Source organism: Silurus meridionalis, chromosome 29 (assembly GCF_014805685.1).
Source record: "Silurus meridionalis isolate SWU-2019-XX chromosome 29, ASM1480568v1, whole genome shotgun sequence".
NCBI classification, from domain to species: domain Eukaryota; kingdom Metazoa; phylum Chordata; class Actinopteri; order Siluriformes; family Siluridae; genus Silurus; species Silurus meridionalis.
Genome location: NC_060912.1, coordinates 2,408,281 through 2,429,801, shown reverse-complemented (window position 1 = coordinate 2,429,801; position 21,521 = coordinate 2,408,281). Strand labels below are relative to the sequence as shown.

At 42.5% G+C, this 21,521-nt stretch overlaps 1 protein-coding gene across 4 annotated transcripts in view; it reads left to right on the top strand.

The window, feature by feature from the left end:
* The window catches only part of phf14 (PHD finger protein 14), a 75,688-nt gene that overhangs the window by 31,624 nt on the left and 22,543 nt on the right, over positions 1-21,521 (top strand). For all 4 annotated transcript variants that reach the window (XM_046843776.1, XM_046843777.1, XM_046843774.1 and 1 more), the window contains 4 exons: positions 255-386; positions 1,686-1,848; positions 7,906-7,962; positions 8,118-8,239. In XM_046843776.1, the coding sequence (XP_046699732.1) occupies positions 255-386; positions 1,686-1,848; positions 7,906-7,962; positions 8,118-8,239 (474 nt within the window). The remainder of the gene's footprint in view (positions 1-254; positions 387-1,685; positions 1,849-7,905; positions 7,963-8,117; positions 8,240-21,521) is intronic.

Below are 21,521 nucleotides of genomic sequence, written 5' to 3'. Positions count from 1 at the left end.
ACGCAGCTCTACCTCTGCCATGTTAATGTGTTCCATGTGACTCTCGGTACACGCCTCCTGTGATGCGTCATATTCACATATGTCACATGTGATACGTCATATTCACATTCATTTCTTTTCCTTTCTTTCTTTTCCTTTCTTTTTTCTGTTTTTTTTTTTACTTTCTTCTTTTCTTTTTTCCTTTCCTTTCCTTTCCTTTCCTTTCCTTTCCTTTCCTTTCCTTTCCTTTCCTATTATGTTCTATTCTTTTCCAGCTGTGGGATCTGCAAGAAGAACCAGGACCAGCATCTCTTGCTCCTGTGTGACACCTGCAAGCTGCACTACCACCTGGGCTGCCTGGATCCACCTCTCACCCGCATGCCTAAGAAGACCAAGAACAGCTACTGGTGTGGAAAAAAATCACAATACACTGATTTATTATGAACTTGCGCTGAATGTCCTACACACACTGACCTCAACACCCATCTTTATTAGTTCTCTATGATGAGGATAAGCTACTGGAATAAATGTGTAGGTAGACGGTGTGTATTCAGACATCTGACTTTTCCAGCCATATGTGGTTCTTCTCCAATCTGTTACCATCAAGTTGGAGACACTATAGGAAGTGGCAGTTCAGTGATTAAGATATTTAACATGGAATCGAAAGATTTACGAGATGAAATCCCAGAGCCTTTAAGCTCCCACTGCTGGGCCCTTGAGCAAGGCCCTTAACCCTTAACTGCTCTGTCGTATAAATAGGAGGAATGTAAGTAGCCCTGGATAAGAGCAGCCACCAAATTCCATAAATGTCCTATACTACATCGTGTAGGATGCTATGGAAGCTCGTTTCTGCCACATAATTAGAAGTTTGCTTAATTGCGACTTTTATTTCAAATCCGACATATTTCTTATGATTCGAACAATTTTTCCTTCACAATTTTGACTTTATTTCTTGCAATTCCGACTTTATTCTCACAATTCCTTTTTCTCGCAATTCCGACATTATTTCTCTTAATTCCGACTGTATTTCTTCCTATTCTTTTTTCTCGCAATTCTGAATTTCTTTCTTTCAATACTGACTTTTTTCCCCTCGCAATCGATTTTTTCCTTCTTGCAATTTCGATTTCATTTCTTCAATTCTGCCTTTTTTTTTTATTTATTCTTTTTTTTGACTTTGTTACTGCAATTATGACTTAATTGTTTGCAATTCCGACTATTTCTCACGACTCGCGTCTTTTTTCTTGCAATACCAACTTGATTTTGACTTCTCACGATTTCAACTTTATTTCTCGTGAATCTGATTCTATTTTTAATAAGTGCCAAATTATTTGTTTATGTATTTATTTTTTTTAAATAGACTTATAGGGTTGCCATATTGGGTTCTATAACCCAGATTTGATCCCCGTGGATAGGGGGAGTCCAAATTTGACACGACTTTTTCTCAGCATGCTTGCAGATGCCATCCTGTATAGAAAGCAAAAATACTCTCTCCTGCTTCTTTGCATGTTCCCCGAGTTTTGTATATCAGCCAGAATAATCGGAACGTTCCGTCACACATGGCTGGAGAAGTCAGGTGTCCTAATACTTTTGCCCATATAGTGTAAACGGCTCCTGCGTATCAAATGCAATCGTTGTCTAAAACGTGTACATGGTACATGTCCAGTTTTCAGATATCTGACGTCGTCATTCCTCCATCCTGTTCTCAGGCAGTGCTCCGAGTGCGACCAGGCCAGCAGCGACGAGGCAGACATCGCCATGGAGACGCTCCCCGATGGCACCAAGAGGTCCAGGAGGCAAATTAAGGGCCCGATCAAGTTCATCCCTCAGGAAATGTCACCTGAGCCTAAAAAACTGCAACTGAGGGGCACGGTAGGTATCAGAACACACGTTCACTGATTGTAGGATGTTTGTCGAACCGCGTTATCCAGCGTCCGTGTACAGAAAAGCGTCAACGATTCCCTCCGTCCTTTAAATGCAATACTTCTTACTGAAGATAGTAAAATTCCCCGGTTCACGTCGGTGACATTTTTTTATTTCATATATAATTATTAGTAGATGCGGCATACTTTATACACGATTTCTCAGCACCATATAGATTAACATGGCAGAGGTAGATCTGCAAATTTTTTACTGTATTGAATTTCATAGCCATTTTACTATTGCATTACGCGATCCAAGCTGATAATTTTGCAGGACGTGTCCACTTTCCGTTTCCGCTCCAGCGCAGATAAATAAAAATCCGATGGAAGCCAATGTGCAGTAGGGATTCTAAAATTGGAGCATAGTCAGGATTCTAGCTGAGTTTTGCACATCCTGGAGTGGCCTGTACTCATAGGACTTCCTAACACGGTCATCAGAACACCAATTAAGTGGAATATCTTTCAAAAGAAGGCAGTTGGTGGCGTCACTCAGGTTTCGCAGACTAGCAGAATTTGACGAGAAGCCGGTCTGGATACACGTTTCTCTTTACGTCCTCCGAATATCCTCTACTATTAATAGAGGACGGGGTTGAAAACGTCAACCACTAGGCCATAAAAAAGTTGCATTTCTTTCCGGATGGAGATCATCAGAAGTTTGAGGGGTTTTCTTCTTTTTTTGATGGTATGGAAATGCAATATATGGACTAAAATAGCGGGACGTTTCTGGCTATATGTGGTACGTTCCCAAACTTCCAGGCACACAGTTGTGTAGAATGTCTCTTTTATGGATTGCCAGCTACTACACATTCAAACCAAAAGTTTGTGGACACCCTAAAACCACTTAAAATGTGTCATATCGCATGACTTTGGATGAAATTTTCCCTATAGTTGAACTAGGAGACCCAAACCTGTGGGTGAACTGAGGATTGAAATATATTTGTGTTTTCATACTGTTGCCCTGTTCTGTTTTCTAATATATAAAATTCAAATATTTCTTATAAAACGAAGGCTACATGTACACTAGTCAGGATACACGCTCCGGAGTTTTTTTTTTTCTTTTTCTTCTTTCTCCTTTAAGCTCAATAAAAGGCGCGCACTTTTCAGGGGCCCTTCGATCGATCCTTTCCAAACAAAGAAAAGTCTCAATATTTTTACCTTCGAGGTACACGATATAAAAGCTTCCGGGACACAGAATCCAAAACGCGTTTTTTTTTTTTTTCTTCTTTTTTTTTTTCTCTCGCGAAAGAAAGTGGTCGTGACCTTCGAGAAAGCTTGAGAGAACAGGCCGTAGCGCATGTCAATTATCTCTCATTAGCGAAGGCCGGGCGATCAATTAGAAATCAATTAACAAGGCCGCTTCGCCTCGAAGCCGTGAATAGATTAAGACTAGAAAGAGCGAATGGATTAAGAGTAGAGTAAGCGAATTAAAGGCGCCTGCGACGTTCAGCGATCAAAGGCAGACAGTTAATTTTGTGCAAAACGCTGAAATCCATCAAGGCAACACAGTGAGTACTGAGGTTCCATTATTTCAGTGAAAAAAAGTCTACAGGTTTAAAAAGAAAAGAGAGACGTGTCTGGAAACCCAGCCTAGTACCCTATTTAGCCAAAAGTTTGTGGACACCTGGCCATAAGACCAGATAAAAAAATATCTAGGTGGTAGCTCAGTGGTGAAGGCTCTGGTTTTCTGATCGGAAGGTCAGGGGTTCAACGCCCAGGATCGCCAAGCTGACACTCTTTGGGCCCCAAAGCAAGGCCCTTAAACCACAGTGCTCCAGAGGCGCTGCTTCATGCCCCTTACTTCGCTGGGATATGCGAAGAAATACACTGTGCTGTAAAGTACATGTGACAAATATAAAGCACCACATTTCTATGGACAAAAATATTCAGACACCAGACTTTTCCAGACATATGTGGAGGTTCCCATATAAACAAGGGAACACAATCGCATAGGACATCTTTGGATCGCGGTGGCATGGAATTTTTTCCTTCGCTTAAACTACGAGATCCAAACCTTTCCCAGCATGACAATGTTCCTGTCCACAAACCCCGCCATGAAGGAACGTGGTAGCTATGTTGGACTTTTAAACGGAAAGGTCATAGGTTCAAATCCCAGCACCACCAAGCTGGGACCTTGAGCAAGGATCATATAACTGCTGTATAACTGAGATAAGTAGCTATGAATAAAGGCGTCTGCCAAATGCTGTAAATGTAAATGCGTATGGGTTTAAATGGAAGATCTAGGGTGGCCTCAACCCTATTTTTTTTACAGACCCTAAATGTGCACATCCACAGCAAACATTGTTTAGAAATCAATGGCCCTTGCCAAAGTTTGGAAACACCTAGTCTTTAATGGTTTTTGAGGAACATATGCACATTCCTTCTGTTTCTACGCAACAAACTAGGCCATGCACGAGCATGAAGACTTTATATTCATTGAGAAATCTTCGCTTAGCATGAATAACAGCTTTACGCACTTTCAGCACCTGGACAGTTCCCAAACATTCAGTACTTTGCCATACCACTGGTAAAACTCGATAAAGGAGTTCTTTGGGAGTTGGAGACGTGGTTTATGCGATCCAGAGCAGTTCAATAGGACTTTGGAGTGGTGACTGTGCGATGATGGATAACACACCAGCCGACTGTTTGCTCTTTAATTAACGCTCACAGAGCTTGAAAGTATGCTTGGCTCTGTTTAAAATGTTTGGATTTCTGACCAAAAGGTCAAGGGTTATTGTTAGGGTTAAGGTTCTTGTATAAATGAGAAGTTGATTTTCTTTTTTTTATGCCATAAATGTAATCTAAAATGCAAATCTGTAGATTTAGTGTTTATCTCCGCTGTATCAGAATGTGTTCTGTGAGTCTCGACAGAAAACAGCTGCCTCCACCCTCCCCTCTTCCTATCTCTTCTTCTTTCTCGGTCACCCCACACACACACACACACACACACACACACACACACACACTCTCACTCGCTCTGCTGGAGTAAGGCGCTTCAATGCAGCATTTATCTTCACACGGCAGGCGCAGCAGCAGCAGCCCAAAGGAGCCCCACGTTTGCATCCTTAATGCCTTTTAAAACGCCGCCACAACAGCGCCGAGCCCTTGTAAAGCCACTTTTCGATTTATCAAAAGAAGCTAATCGACCACCCGCTGATCCTCCACTTTAGACTAGGTGCACTGATGTTCTGCCCCTGTGTGTCCCAGTCACTCCGATCCTGCCTCCTGTAAAGATCTCGACCGGCGACTTCATAAATGTCACAGTGATCTTTCATTTTTCTCCGGTTAGGAATCATAGCTATCGGTTTCGGGTCCTTCTTACTAAACGATGTTTAGAAATCAATGTTTGGAAAAGAACTCGTCTTTTAATGTTTTTTGAGGGACACGTGCATGTTTCTTTGTTTCTTTGCAACAAACTAGGGCACGTAATGGTACGAAGATTTACCGAACAAATATTTTAATGTACAGACTATTTTCATTGAAAAATCCTCCCTTAGCATGAATTACAGCTTTACACACTTTCAGCACCCGGACAGTTCCCAAATATTTGGCTGAAATACTTGCCTCTTGTAAAATTTGCTAGTTGGAGATTAGCTTTTTTCGTCATCCATTTCAGGTGACTGTGTCCAGTGCAGTGACTGGGAAGGCATTCCATGATAGATGACACTCCAGATGACTGGTAGCTCTTTAAATAACGCTTGCAGGGCTTGGAGGTTTCGCTTCGGCTCTTCGTCTTGTTGTATGGTGAAGTCGGTTCCAGTTAGCTGCAGTCCAGAAGGAGTTGGTGTTAAAGTATTAAATGGTTGCTATGTTGGGTTTTTTCATCTTGAATAAGTCTCTAACCTTCCCCGCTCCAAAGCAACCCCAAACCATTAAGCGTCCACCTCTATATTTGACTGTGGGGATGAGGGAAGTCTGCTAAGATCTTCTCTGCTTTACAGAAGTTCTTTTGTTGGAGACAAAAATCTTACATTTTGACTCCACAGAACTTTCTTCCAGTCATTTACTGTCCAATTAATTGATACCGTCTTTCAAAAACCATAAAACTCAATAAAAAAAATTTGCATTATGGTTTTCAATCACCATTTTATTGCAGTACATTTCGGTATTTCATGTTTTGACATTTTTAGTCAATAATGCAAATTCAGAAACCGGGTTGGGGGGTGTTGACAGTTTTAAACTTTTCCTGCGACCTGTATGCGATCGGTTCTCATTGGCACTGAAGCGTCCCGGTTCTCCACGCGCTCGGCTAATTTTTCTACTCCTGCGAGAATCGACTTGAGCCTCGTTAAAAGTGCAGCGATGGATTTAATTAACAGATCGATTTTTAGCCAAATCATCTTAATTTCGCGAGCGGAACGAAACAGAGATTTTGCTCGCGTCAGCCCTCTACCTGCTCGCATCTCCTCCATCGGAGGCTCGGCCTTTAATAGATTCCCTTAATCGAGTCTGCCGGTACGGAATAAACGAAATAAATGAGCGCCTTTGTTCGGTGGAGGCTTCAAGAGCCAACTGGCAGCGCGGAGGCAGTTAGCATTTATAATGATAAGCGTTCCATCTGCCGTGTGATGGCAAGCCAAAGGCGACAGATGGAATTGTTTTCGCAATCTGTTTAAATATGTTGTCGATTTTTCTTCCCCCTTTTTAAAAAAAGGCGCACGCCGCTTCCTGTTAAGATGCCAGCGCTTGATTTGATTTGTGCTGCGCTGATGTTTTTTATTAGCTGTTATGTAGATGAGCTGCCGTCTACCAGAAACTACTATTTACTCATAAGGCTAGCAAATGCTACACGCAACAAAGTGCTTTATAGGTTCTGAAACAACAAAATACGTCATTCATTCATTCATTCATAAATTTATTTATTCGTCCCAGGAAGACTGGGTATGGAAGGTTACGCAAGAAAAACTGAGAAGTTTCCACCTGTGTGTCCACCCATATAACCAAGCATCCAGTCTAACCATCAAAATACCAAACTTGTATTCATACACAGGTCTAAATAATCACTTTATTATATATATGGACATCATCCATCTATCCATCCATCCATCCATCCATCCATCCAATAAAACAACCAAACATTAATCCATCCATTCATCCAATAAAACAACCAAACATTAATCTATCCATCCATCCATCCATTCATCCATCCAATAAAACAACCAAACATTAATTCATCCATCCATCCAATAAAACAACCAAACATTAATCTATCCAACCATCCAAACATTAATCTATCCAAACATTAATCCATCCATCCACCCATCCATCCATCCATCCATCCATCCAATAAAACAAACGTTAATCCATCCATCCATCTATCCATCTATCCATCCATCCAATAAAACAATTAAACATTAATTCATCCATCCATCATTAAATCCATCCATCCTTCCATCCATCCATCCATCCAATAAAACAACCAAACATTAATTAATCCATAAATCTATCCCTTCATTCTAGATCTTGGAGATTCAATTCAAATAAAGAGGTTATAAAGTTTAGTCCCTATCAGTTTATTTCTTAAAAGTTTATCCCTAATGAGCGAGCAAGTGGCAACGATGGCAAGGAAAAACTTTTTGGAACTTAATAAGGAGAAAACCTTAAGAGGAACCAGATTCAAAAGGCAACACATCCTCGACCCCGAATGTGGATTCATTTCAGTTCTATCATTGTTGAGTTGTACTGTTCAGTGAAGCGTGCTGTCCGTGCAAACTGTGGTCCTTAACTGTTGTACCAGACTGTTGATATTAATTGCGGTTCAAATCCATCCTTAAATTTCTTGAGTTGCTGAGCAACTTAATGGATCTGTAGGGTTTTCATGGGGAACCATCCTCAGCTGCACAGAGTGGCCTCCAAATAAAATCTTCATGGAATGTACCTTACTACTGAATGACGGTGAGAGTGATGGATTTGAAGTGAGGAGGATTAGTTTTACCTACGTACAAAAATAGTCTTCAGCTATAGTGAGTTGTGTAGAGTTCTGATTAGATTTTTTTTTTGTCTTAAACAGAGAACCCGGGGCCAGAAGAGGAAGAGGGTGTCTATCTGCGAGGAAGAAAAGATTGAGGTGACCTCTAACTTCTCTGTTCTTTTATTATTGCTATCTTTAATCTCATGGAGAAGGACAAGGAGATGTTTGCACAGCACTCTTGGTTCTTCTCCACTCATAGACTTGGATATATATACACACACACGTTGCTCTAATGGCTTGCGTTTCCATAGGAACCAGCGCCACGGGAACGCAGGCAGCGGCAGACAGTGCTGCAAAAAAAACCCAAAGCTGACGACACAAGGACGGAGTGTACCACCTGCAAAGGACCAGGAGACAACGAGAACCTTGTTAGGTGGGTGGGAGAGAGAGAGAGAGAGTGTGTGTGTGAGTGTTTAGAGTGTTTTCCTTTGTTTTCGAAGCCCACCCCAGACTTCTCTTAAGTAACCGTCACGCTTGGCCCGTATTCGCTGAGCTCCTCGTATCTTTCTGCGACTGAATTGGTGCGATTTCTAGATCCAGACATCAGTTATCCCATGTTTCTTTTTTTGCACTGCATCCGGAAACAGGTATTTGTGCAGCACTTCTACCTCGCGACTCGTTTTTTGGCAGCTCACGTCTCCCCCTCTTAAAATCGGACCAACAAAAGTTTGTTCCAGACAGTTTCGAATCCAGTCCATATATCGTTCTAGAAAGGGTGAAAATCACAGCGAGGAAACGATTCGATCCTGAACGAAGTCAGTCTGAACGCATGAAGTGTGTGTACAAGTATATAAACAATTTTCCGTATTTGTTTCCAGCTCTTTCCAGACTAAGCAGTCTCTAAGCAGTTACTTTGTTCTGCACACAGGTCTTTGTTCTCATTCTCCTGAATCCAGCAGCATGGAGGTAGAAAACCCTCACTAGAGCGTGTCTTAGTTACACCAAATATCACACACTTCAAAGCTGCTTTGCATGATGGAACACACCAATCTGTGAAAAAAAAACCTGGATTAATAGATAAATAAATACATACATAAATAGATAAATAAATATATGCATACATTTAAAAATAATTGTATTAATAAGCAATAAATAATTAATATATAATAATGGACAAAAAAGATAATAAATCTATAACCTAAAATGTTTAAAAAATATATATTTATATATATGTTTTTGGGTTTATTTATTCATTATTAATAACAATACTTATTTATTTTATTTGTAGTTCAGGTCCACACTGTAAAATATGTGTATAATAATAATAGTAATAATAATAAAAATAATAATAATGCACAATTGTTATTATTATCATTTCTGTATTTTATTGTATTTATTCATAGTTTAGACCCACACTGGGAAGAAACTATGATTTTTATTTAATTTTTTATTCATTCATTCATTTATATAGTAGTTCAGGACCACACGAGAAAAAAAAACGAGATTTAAAATCACCTTATGAAAACACTGAAGAAAGAAAACGATTTTAAGTGTGTGTGTGTGTGTGTGTGTGAATATGGCAGGAATTGTAATGTTAACCTTCATCCTTTTTGCGAAACAAAGAAGCAGTGCAGCTTTCACTCCATCCTAATTGTAATATGAAAATCGTGAAACCTGAAGGACTGAAACAAGAGCCGCGGTCACGATGCACGTTACAAGTCGGACCGGTGTGGACCTCGTCCTGCGTGAGACCTTAATTCTTATTTGCTCGCCAGCGAGAATTCTGGAACCTCGAGCGTGTAGAGTAGCACGGTGGTGCCTGTGAACTGTATTGCGGTGTGAAGTGCTCTCTGATTTGTGTAGGCCTCGCCTGTGGCGTGAAGGTGTGCTGCCCTGACTGACTGCTCTATCTTTGCGTTAAACAGGTCGTGAGAGCCGGGGGGCGCCACCTCTCCCACCTCTCTCCCACCTTCCCCTCCCCTCCCCGAGCTCCTCCCCTAAAAAATCCGGGGGACAGATGAGAGAGGGACAAAGAGAGGGAGAAAGAGAAAAAGAGAAAGAGAGAGGCAGATTAAGTCGTTTTGAAGAGCGGCGTCCGGGTCGGGGCAGGAAGTCACAAAGACGACGGCCTCCTCTGACCGTCACCTTCGACATCACTTCCTGCTCAGAACCATGGAATTTAACACGTCGACTCTTTTGGGCAACGTTCAGGAGTGAACACTTTTTGTTTTTGTTTTTTTCCTCTCAAATTGCAAATTATGGAATATTAAAGCAAATGAAAGGGATTAAAGGGACGATTGTGCCACAGTGGACTATATGAGGACTAAGTGGATCTTATGGACGCTTTAGGTAGCCATTTTGGACTTTGAAATCGGACGGTGTCTCTGAGGCTGGATGTGTAGCCGCTTGTTCTCTGGACTCCTAAACTGACTGTGGTGTAATGGGGGCCTTCCAACAAGCCCTGCTTCAAGTGGCCTTTGTGCAATCCTGGCCTAATCGGGACACTTCCATGCAGCTGGCCCCTCCTTTTTTTTTTTTCTCTCATTTTTCTGCATTCTGTTTTTCTTTTTTTTTCCTTTTCCAATCTGAATGTTGTGTCCACTATGTTAACACATGAATGATGAATGCTTTGTGAACTGAACCCTGTGCTGCTCTTGGTGCGTAATCACGTGTGATATGTGAAAGTAGACCGTAGAGAATGTTCAATTGTCTTCTCTGAAACACAGCAGTACTTCTATCCTGAGAATCCACTTCTGTCTGTGTGCATCCTCTGTATTTCAATATGGCGAGTGATATTTACCACGTAGTTCCTAATGATCAGTGTGAGAAAATAAGTAGGGGTTTAGCAAGCCGTGTGTGTGTGTGTGTGTTTTATATATATTGTATAATTTTTTCTATTTATTTTTATCTTTGTTGCATTCGTGTGTAGGCTGAATAGTGACGTGCCCTTCTAATGGTTCACACATCGCCTGGTGGTGGAACATATTGTGTTTTTTTTTTTTGTTAATACTTTTTTTTTGTTAAAATTTTTTATCGGACAGCTCAGCTGCCTTATATTCCGTCGTGATGGTTAGGAATGTCCCCTCGGTGGAATCCATTACGCCTTTATGCCCTTTAATGTGGAGGCCTTTAAGTGCAAGACAGTTGTTAACAAAGCGGAGAGGTGAAACACGGAAAACAACACGAGCAAATTCAAAACACGTCGACTCGAGATAGCGAACAGAAAACGCAACAGCAAAACTGTTGTAGTGTCATAATGTAGTGTATTTTTGTGATTTATTGTCTATAGGTGTGTGCCGTAGCGTCTATAGTGTGTGCCGTAGCGTCTATAGTGTGTGCCGTAGCGTCTATAGGTGTGTGCTGTAGCATCTATAGTGTGCCGTAGCATCTATAGTGTGCCGTAGCGTCTATAGGTGTGTGCCGTAGCGTGTATATAGGGTGTGCCGTAGCGTGTATATAGGGTGTGCCGTAGCGTCTATAGTGTGTGCCGTAGCTTATATAGGTGTGCCGTAGCGAATATATAGGGTGTGCCGTAGCGTCTATAGTGTGTGCCGTAGCTTATATAGGTGTGCCGTAGCGTCTATAGTGTGTGCCGTAGCTTATATAGGTGTGCCGTAGCGTCTATAGGTGTGTGCCGTATCGTGTATATGGTGTGTGCCGTATCGTGCATATGGTGTGTGCCGTAGCGTCTACAGGTGTGTGCCGTAGCATCTATAGTTTGTGCTGTACCTTATATAGGTGTGCCGTAACGTGTATATAGGGTGTGCCGTAGCGTGTATATAGTGTGTGCCGTAGCGTGTATATAGTGTGTGCCGTAGCGAGTATATAGTGTGTGCCGTAGCGTCTACAGGGTGTGCCGTAGCTTATATAGGTGTGCCGTAGCGTGTATATAGTGTGTGCCGTAGCGTCTACAGGGTGTGCCGTAGCGAGTATATAGTGTGTGCCATAGCGTCTACAGGGTGTGCCGTAGCGAGTATATAGGGTGTGCCGTAGCGTCTGTAGTGTGTGCCGTGGCGTGTATAGTGTGTGCCGTGGCAGTATATAGGGTGTGCCGTAGCGTGTATATAGTGTGTGCCGTAGCAAGTATATAGTGTGTGCCGCAGTGTCTACAGGGTGTGCCGTAGCTTATATAGGTGTGCCGTAGCGAGTATATAGGGTGTGCCGTAGCGTCTGTAGTGTGTGCCGTAGCGTGTATATAGTGTGTGCCGTAGCGAGTATATAGTGTGTGCCGTAGCGAGTATATAGTGTGTGCCGTAGCGTCTACAGGGTGTGCCGTAGCTTATATAGGTGTGCCGTGGCGTGTATATAGTGTGTGCCGTAGCGTCTACAGGGTGTGCCGTGCGAGTATATAGTGTGTGCCATAGCGTCTACAGGGTGTGCCGTAGCGAGTATATAGGGTGTGCCGTAGCGTCTGTAGTGTGTGCCGTAGCGTGTATATAGTGTGTGCCGTAGCGAGTATATAGGGTGTGCCGTGGCGTGTATATAGTGTGTGCCGTGGCGTATATAGTGTGTGCCGCAGTGTCTACAGGGTGTGCCGTAGCTTATATAGGTGTGCCGTAGCGAGTATATAGGGTGTGCCGTAGCGTCTATAGTGTGTGCCGTGGCGTGTATATAGGTGTGTGCCGTGGCAGTATATAGGGTGTGCCGTAGCGAGTATATAGGGTGTGCCGTAGCTTATATAGGGTGTGCCGTAGCGTCTACAGGGTGTGCCATAGCGTCTATAGTGTGTGTCGTAGCGTGTATATAGGGTGTGCCGTAGCGTCTACAGGGTGTGCCGTAGCGTGTATATAGGGTGTGCCGTAGCGACTATAGATTTTTATATTGTTTATATAGTTTATTTTCTGTAGTGTCTAATTTTATGCTGTAAACTGTGTAATTGTGCTGTAGTGTCTATAGCTTGCTGTAGTTTTTATAGTTTTTGTGCTGCGGTGTCGATATTGCTTGCTTTAGTGTCTATAGTTTTGTTGTATTGTCTAGAGATTTGTTGTAGTACTTGTTATTGTGCTGTAGTGTCTCAAGATTTGCTGTATTCCTATTCCTGTGATGTCTATAACTTTTTTCCTCAGTATTTACAGTTTTGCTCTGCTCTCCGATTGGCTCTTGCATTTCGTGTTTGTTAACGTGCTTTGCACTTTCAGGCCCATCACACTTAAACTTATAAAGCGGACGCGATCAACCCGGACTGAACAATCTCTCTCTATATCCTCTAGCAGTAGACTTGCATGGTTTTATACTAGATTATACTGTTTACAGCAGTCACTGTTTTTTATGTCGTGTCAGTGGAAAGGTTTCGCCGCCTAGACGTGTTACGTTCACATCCACCACACGTGTAACTTGTATACCGTAGGAGATAACGTGGCGTGAGGTTGTATAATGGTGTGGAACGGATGTGACGCTGAATGGTGTTATGTTTCGTGCCATAATTTTGCGGTAGATTTTTTTGACCAAAACCTTTTTTTGCACTCATTTCCAGATGGAGTATTTAACCTATTTATGTATTTATGGCAGTTTTTATTATAAAAAAACATTATCAATCTTAAGCGGCGTGTGTGCGTGTGCACGGTCCCCAAGCCATAGCCTCGGCATTGTGTGTAATAATCTCTTGACTTTTTCACCTTATTGTCGCCATGATGAACGACTCTCGCTCGGGCTAATTAATAGCACCGTGCCGTCGGCTTGTAGCGCACCGTGTCCCCTCCGATTTATTTTCAGGAGCGTCACACGTGTTCAACAGGATCCGCTCCGCTGGATGTACTCAGGACGGAACGGGGGTGGGGTATGGGTAAATGAGAGAGGTGGAGAGAGGGATCCGCAGACCAGTGTTTATGATGATCTATTTACTTCGGGCTCCATGGACGTCTCGGTGCGCCGCTCGGTCTCGCCCTCTCGTCCGCTCAACCGGCGTTACCCCCTCTCTCGGGTTCATCGCAAAGCTCTTGAGAGCGGAGAGAGCTTTCATGGGGAAATCTGGTTAGCGGCATAACAGAAAAGCTCCGTGTGCCTGGCAGCAGACGAGCACCATTTGTGCTTATACAACAACAGTGGCAAGCGACGAGCAGCACACAAAAGCCCCCGCGAAACGCCGACCCCAGACGCCGTGTGTTAGGGCTGTCAGAACAGATTTCACTCTGCAGTATGGTGTTTTTTTTTTTTTTTAATGAGCTTAAGAAATAGTGATATAATTCAACTATGGGGGAAAAAGGCGGTCCCACGTTTTTGTTTTACGACTTAGAAAATAAGTTCGTGAACACCCGACCATAAGATGATGGAACACAAGATCGCGAGTTCAAATCCCAGCCGCATGCTCCTGGCTCTCTGAGCAATTAACCCCTTAGCTGCTCAGATGTATGAATAAGGTAAATTCATATAAGTCTTGTAAATAAGGGCGTCTAAATGTCAAAAATGTGATGAGCGGACATATACGGAGATAAGGATGAGTTTGGGTTCCTTTTGAGTCCTCTCAAGGTTTCCTCATTATATTTTAGGAGATTTTGACTTCACTAGTCAAATATCTTTTTACTCAACTCCATTTTGCAAAATCAGTTTTATTTCTGAGTGGATAAAACTTGGTCAAACTCCACATAAGCACGCTCTGTTTTGAACTTGTTTTGATTGGTGTCTATCACCAGGGCGCAGTTCAGCGTCGGTTCAACTGCAAGCAGAACATTTTGTGAGGAATAAACGATTGAAGAAACTCCAGACTCGAACTCGGCAAAACACCCGGGGTTTTATTTGCACCATTTTTTTTATTTTGTTTTTTTCAAAAAGTTTTTGACCTCATGATCATTTGAATAGACATCAGTGTTTGAGTCATTAATATCATTCTATTAATAGATCAATGTGCTGAGAGTCACATTTGAGTCTTTTCACAAAAACTGAGTTGATTGAAGAGTCTTGTGGTAAAAATGATAATAGGAACATTATAGCCATAAGAAATCATTGCCACAAGGCAAATACATTTGTACTTGTACTCAAGTGAAAGTTTCGAGTATATTTCTGCTTTAACTTAGCTACATGGTTTGTGTCATTTGTCCACCACTGCAAATTTATAACCGCTTTATCCCAATAAAGCTGCTTTGTGTAAAAGTCCCATTGTTAAAAATGCTCTACAAATTAAATTGAATTGAATTATGCGCATATTTAGTTCCATTTGCTCTTAGAAGAACCTCCACTCTTCTCTTCCACACGATTTTGTTGTACGCTTATGGAGATTTATGAGATTTTATTCCACCACAAGGGCGTTAGTAAAGTGATGTAGGTGAGGAAGTGACGGTTCCAATTCGTAGAGGTCTTTAATCTTCTTGAGCTCTACAGCAGATCTCCCACTTCCATGTAACCAATGTAAAGCAGATCTTTACAGGTTAGATCATCATGCTGGAACAGGTTCGGGTCTCGTAGTTCGAAGAAGGGGACGTTTCACGCCACTGCATCCCAAGCCATAATATCCAAATTGTGTGCCTTCAGGTTTGTGGGAAGTTTCAGGAGGAACCATATGAAGTTGCAAAAATCTCTGAATTGAACTCCAGAATCTAGTGGAACATCTTCCCAGAAGAGTGAAGGATTGAGGGAAGTGTACAGGATGTTTAAAAGGCAAATCCGAGTCTTGTGGTCAGGGGTCCACAAACTTTTGCATGTATAGAGTATTTCGAATTGAATAGATAATGTTAATGGGTCAGAAGACAGCGATGTGGTGTGTGTGTAGGATGTGGACGAGCAGTAACCTTTCCATCGATGGCCTCTTTTTCTATTACAGCCCTGACACAGGATCCGTGCAGATGATTTAACGGCGGCATTTTGTTTTGCTGACTTTACTCCTTTTTTTTTCCTCCTCCTCATCCTCCTCTCCCTCCTCCTTTCCCTACCGACCATTAAAAGAGGAAACCGCGTAGGAAGGTTGGCCGAGCAGCTAAAATCTATTACTCCGCAGCTTCCTAGCACGTCGAGCTGAACGCACTGTAGGTCTCGGATCTTCTTTTCTTTTGCTGATACCTCTTTCCTTCACCTCTCTCCTCGGCCCACAAACTCCTCTGTACGGTATGTGGGGGCAAATTGATACAGCGAGGCTTACGATTTTCATGTAAAGACAAAAAAAAATAAAAATAATAAAAAGAAAGAAATGGAACCTCACCCCACACACACAAGTACAGAACCGAATCCGCTCGACTCGCTTCAGCCCCCTGCTGAATGCCAGGAGGAACAGCAGCCGGCTTTCGGAAAGTTCTCTCGTGCCGCTTTCCGTCTCCCCGTGCAACCTTTTGAGCGAGTGCCCGAGTGAGCTGTTGGGTAATGAGTTCATAAAGACGAGTTAGTGCGCTGTTCTCCTCGCTTCCTCTCCCGGTCTTAGCAACACCTCCTTGTCAAACAATAGCTCGGTAATAACACTGTTCCCGTCTCGACGTTAATCAAAAAGTGCAGGGAGGCCAATAATCCGCTCCTCTTATTGAAGGGATTCACAAAAAGCCGCCGGGGCACTTTGTCATGGCCGCCGGTCAATGGCCGGGCGCTTTGTGCTCGATCGATCCGCCTCACGCGGACTTCTCCCCAGGTAATTGCGGCAAGCCGGGTGATAAATTCGTAGCGTTTCTAGCAGGTTTGGAGCGACCGAGAGAATCACTTTGGCACCTTTTAAAAAGAAGTTGACCACAAGTCTGTTCATGATCATCTTCAGTATCCTGGTTGAATGCTCAGACAGAGTATTGGCAAATATACGAGGTGGTATCAAAAAAGTTTTGAGACTCGCTCTGTTTTCAAGGAAGTACTTTATTACTTAAGTAATTAGTACTTCACAACGTTTACACACTCACCCTTAAAATAGTCCCCTTGCACAGCAATACAGCGCTTCCAGCGTTCCTGCCACTTATATGTCCTGGAAGTCTTCCTTTCGAAGCAGCTTCCGAAATTCATGTCGGATATCCGCGCTGGTGTCAAAACGGCGATCTGAATCTTCGAGGAGAGGGCAAAGTTTGCAGGAGTCAAATCATTAGGGTGGGTGCGGAAGTGAGATCATGCGGATTCTTTTCCGACGATCATCATGCACGAGTTGCCGAGTGATGGAATTGACGTTTTCGGGGGTTGAGCTCGTTGAAGGTCTTCCTGATCTCTCGTAGAATTCCAGTCATGTTTTTCCGCTCTTGAAGCCAAACACCTCCAACAACTAGTTGCAGCGTCATCGTATGTTTGTCATGTCATGCGTCTCTGTGGCAGATTTGCCCAGTTTCATGCAGGATTTCGCGTTTGCACTTTGTTTTAACTTTCTGTCCGTAATGAAATCGCAGCTGTAGTAACGCACGTGGTCAGAATAGCACCATTACTTTTTGATACCACCTTGTATTGTGGTTCTTCCTCAAACTTTTACCACAAATTGTGGAAGCCTACAATTGTATAAGATGTCTTGGGATCCTAGAGCATAAAAAAATATTCCCTTCAGTTGAACTGGGAGACCTAAATCTGTTCCACCATGTGCACATGAAGATATGGTTTGAAAGATCTTGCATGGCCTGCCATAGAGCTCTTAGCCATTTTAAACACCTTTGAAATAAATTAGAACGCTCAGTGCACCCCAAATCTTCTCATCTTTACCTACTTGACTTTACTAACATCCTTGTAGCTGAATGAGCCCAGAATCTAGTGGAACATATTCCCAGAAGAGTGGCGCTTATCATTAGTGGGGAAAATTTCAGAACGGGATGTTCAAAAAGGATCACATGGTCAGTGGTCAGTTGTCCACAACTTTTTCTCTGTATAGTGTTGAGATTTTTAGGTCAGGGTTTAGAAATTCGCTCTTGCTCACCCGAATTCAGTTCACAAAGGCATCGTCAGAGTTGATCCCCAAACACGCCGCATTTAAATAGCATAATTAGCATTCTCAATCTAATCCCGTCTTCATTTTTGGTGTTAAAAAAATTCTGTCATTCGGCTCTGCTTGCTTATGTTCAAACATCTGTTAGTGCATTAGGTAAGATTAGACTGTGTGGGTTTTTTGGTTTTAATTTTTTTATGTTTTACCTCAATCAGGCATAACATTAGGACCACCTGCCTAATATTGTGTTGGTTCCCCTTTTCCTGCCAAAACAGTCATGAGCCGTCGAGCATCAACAGCTTGAACATCTTCAGCAGTTTGAGCTACGGTCTGTTGGATCGGACCACACGGAGCAGCCTTCGCTCCCCGCGTGCATCAATGAGCCTCGTGACCCTGTCGCTGGTTCACCACTGTTCCTTTCTTGGAGCACTTTTGATAGATACTGACCACGCGGGTCAGGAAACACAAGAGCTGCAGTTTTGGAGATGCTCGGACCCAGACGTCTAGACGTCAAAATTTGTCAAACTCACTCAGATCTTTACCCTTGCACATTTTTCCTGCTTCGAACACGTCAACTTTGAGAGAAAATGTTCACTTGATGCCTAATAAATATATTCACCCATTAACAGGTGCCATGATGAAGAGATCATCAGTGTTATTCACTTCACCAGTCATAATGTTGTACCTGATCGGTGTATATGCTTTAATATTAAAGTGCGTTTCACATTTCAATGATTCCCCCACAAGTCCCAGGATCTATATTGGGCTGTCGGTCAGGAAGTCCATCCAAACACGTATAAGTATTCCAGACCAGAAGTCCGTTTTCCTTGCAGACTTTTTTCCCCTCTTCACAGGTTATTCCAGGTTAGTTGTATAAGTCTGGGGCAAACAAATGAACCATTTGTTGCCCCTTGGGCAGGCAATTGGTTGGTCTGTAACTTTGCATTAATGACTTTTGATGGTTGAAATTTTACGTCATAGTTTTATATCTCCGGTTTATTTGTATTTATTATAGGTTTGAATCTCCTAGTTCAAGCTACCACTCCCAAAGACATTTTATGGTTGATTTATGGTTTGAATAATCCAGTTGTTATTAGAGCGAAACCAACACATGGACAAGGTTCTGCCTCCATTTACACGTTCCTCAAATCTCCCCTCCTTCAAAAAAAAAGGGAAAAAATGCAGACGCCTCCAAATTAGTGACAATCCAATACCTTCGAATGCCGACTCACTCCTTGTCCGCTTTTATCTCAAATTGTCCGCTATCTCTCGGCAACGTCCTTTGATTGAATTAAGCCATCATGAGCTCGTGAAGGGGGGCCCGGCAACGAGAGGGTTTAGAGGTAGCGGGCCGGGGGTTTCCGAGAACTTTCCCCTTCGAGATCCAAAAAGGGATAACGCCATCACCTCGTGCAACACGTGTTTCAATCAATCGCGTTTTCTCCTCCTCCTTTAGTCCGCATCCCAATAAGATTAGCTCAATCGATAGAGTCTCTTATGAGTGATTGATTGTGTCTGGGCCTTCAAAAGAGAGAAGGAGGAAGGGAAAGCGGCTCGATTGTTCCCAATGATTAAAACGAGTCCCGAATTGCTTTGATAGCATCGAGGACCTTGGTTGTGTAAGGGCAATGTTTGAAGCAGATAGAGGCCGCCACCTGCGTATTACAGATACTAGGAAGGGATTAGTCCGATCCATGGGTGCAGGAGATCGAACTGGGACACATGGTTAGTACTCGGAGTCTCTGTGCGTCCCTTTCATCCAATCAAGTGCCTGGAAACGGCAACCAAAACTCGATAGCTGACGGAATATTTGGAAATGCAATGTGCTCACAAAAGTATTGGGACACCCGACTTTCCCAACCATATGAACTACTTCTCCAAACTGTTCCCACAAACCTTGAGGCACACAATTATACAGAAAACCTTTGGATTTGGTAGAATGAAATGTTCCTTTTATACATACTAGGAGACCCAAATCAATTCCAGCAAGACAATGCTCCTGTGCACAAAGCCAGCTCTGTAAAGATATGATCTATATATATATATATATATATATGGGTTGGAGTGGAAGATGCTGCTATAGAGCTCTTTTGAACACCTTTGTTTGACCCCCAGGCCTCCTCACCTACATCATTTGGGGGAATGAGCACAAATCTCCCCCAACATTTTGCCCCATTTATATTTTGGCTTTTGGCAGATGCCCTTCTCATTTATAGAAGTGAATAAGGTTTGAGGGCTTTGCTCAAGGGCCCAGCTGGATGGTTTGTATACTGGTTTGTATAGCAACCCAATCACTGAAGAAAGTTCTCAGGGTTTCTGCGGGGTATTTAAAAGTCTAAAATGGAAAAAAAAAGTTTTAGGCCTTGAAAAATCTTAAATTCGATGTTCTGTGTCTTAAAAAATTGTAAACAGGTCTGGAAAAGGAATCGTCCGCTTCCTGTCTTTTTTGTAAACGAAACTGGTTTAGAATTAAACAAAATGGCGCTTAATCGGATCTGGAGATCATCTCCTGTTCGTGTTTTAGGCCGATATTCAGCTCGAGGACAAAAACTTGTTGCTCATAATTAGCAAACAAACTTCTTTCTTTCTTTATTTGCTTGTGCAACGTGAAGGTTCAGGAAACCTGGGAGAAGAAAAAAAAAACAGGTTACGCCATTCGAGTGCACAGGTCTTGTCATTCTGAATTCCAATTACCCATAATGGATATCACCTGGGCCTGCGCGGCTGAGCTGTGTTTTAATTCAAAGATGGTAAACCGCGATACACAACAAAAGGTTCATTCCAGCGAAGTAATTAAAGACACGAAACGGTGAAGGCGTCCTGGCCGGTGCTAATAAAAAAAAATAATAATAAACGTCGGCCTCCTACGGGTCTTAAACTCTCCCACAGAGGGAACAGGAGCCTCTTGCCTCTTGCGTCGTCTTTATTCGCCCCCAGAGTGGAGGCTTCATACGGAAATCAATCGTTTGCTACAAGTGTGCGCTCGTTAGCACGACACACACACACACCACATGGACACTCGCACCTACACTTTTCCGATCATTTGTCTTCTTTTTTGTAGCGCCGGCCTCGAGGGAGATTTAGATTCCACTTTCGTGCTCGTGATGGTGCCATTTTATTGTCTTCAGTTCCTACTATAAGCCTTTCATTCGTACTGATTGTGGTTAATGTTGTCTTGATGATGTTCGGTAAACACTGTCGGATTTTCGACGCACTTTACGGACAAACGTTTGTCCCATTCCACGATGTCGAGTCCCCATTTCCTTCTAGAATATCCTTCCTTCTTCTGGCAAGATGATCAATTAGATTTCTGGAGCTGGAGGTGCCGGAGTGCACTCAGCGTTCCAGTTCAATAGGGTTAAAGAGCTCTATAGAGGGAGATCTTTTACTGCATCCCATGTAAAGCAGATCTTCCTGGAGCTGGATTTGCACACAAGGTCATGCTGGAACATGTTTGGGTCTCCTTGTTCATGTGAAGGAAAAAATTCCATGCTGCTGCTTTCAATGAAATTAGTGGTTCTCAAACATTTTTCTCCCATTCCCCACTTTCACTGGGGTGGATTTTTAAGCCCTACATGTTCACCATCACCCCAAAAAATGGAAATGAAATTTTTTAAGTTTTTAATTTTCTTCAATTAAATAATTACCTATGTAATGACCTAATTGTTTGTTTGTGGCTGTGGAGGGTATGAACTTTATTTTTATTGGAGAAAACCATAATTGAAGATTAAGCGCATCTACGAATAATTAAATAAATCGGGTTTCACCGATGCAGATATGTTAAAAACGTGCATCGTGATACAAACAGATTGACTTTTCTTTATATTTTCATTTCCTATAGATGGCCTACGGTGTATTGCACAGAATGTGTCGGAATGATTACATGGTTTTAGCTTAGCATGCAGTTTCCAGGGTG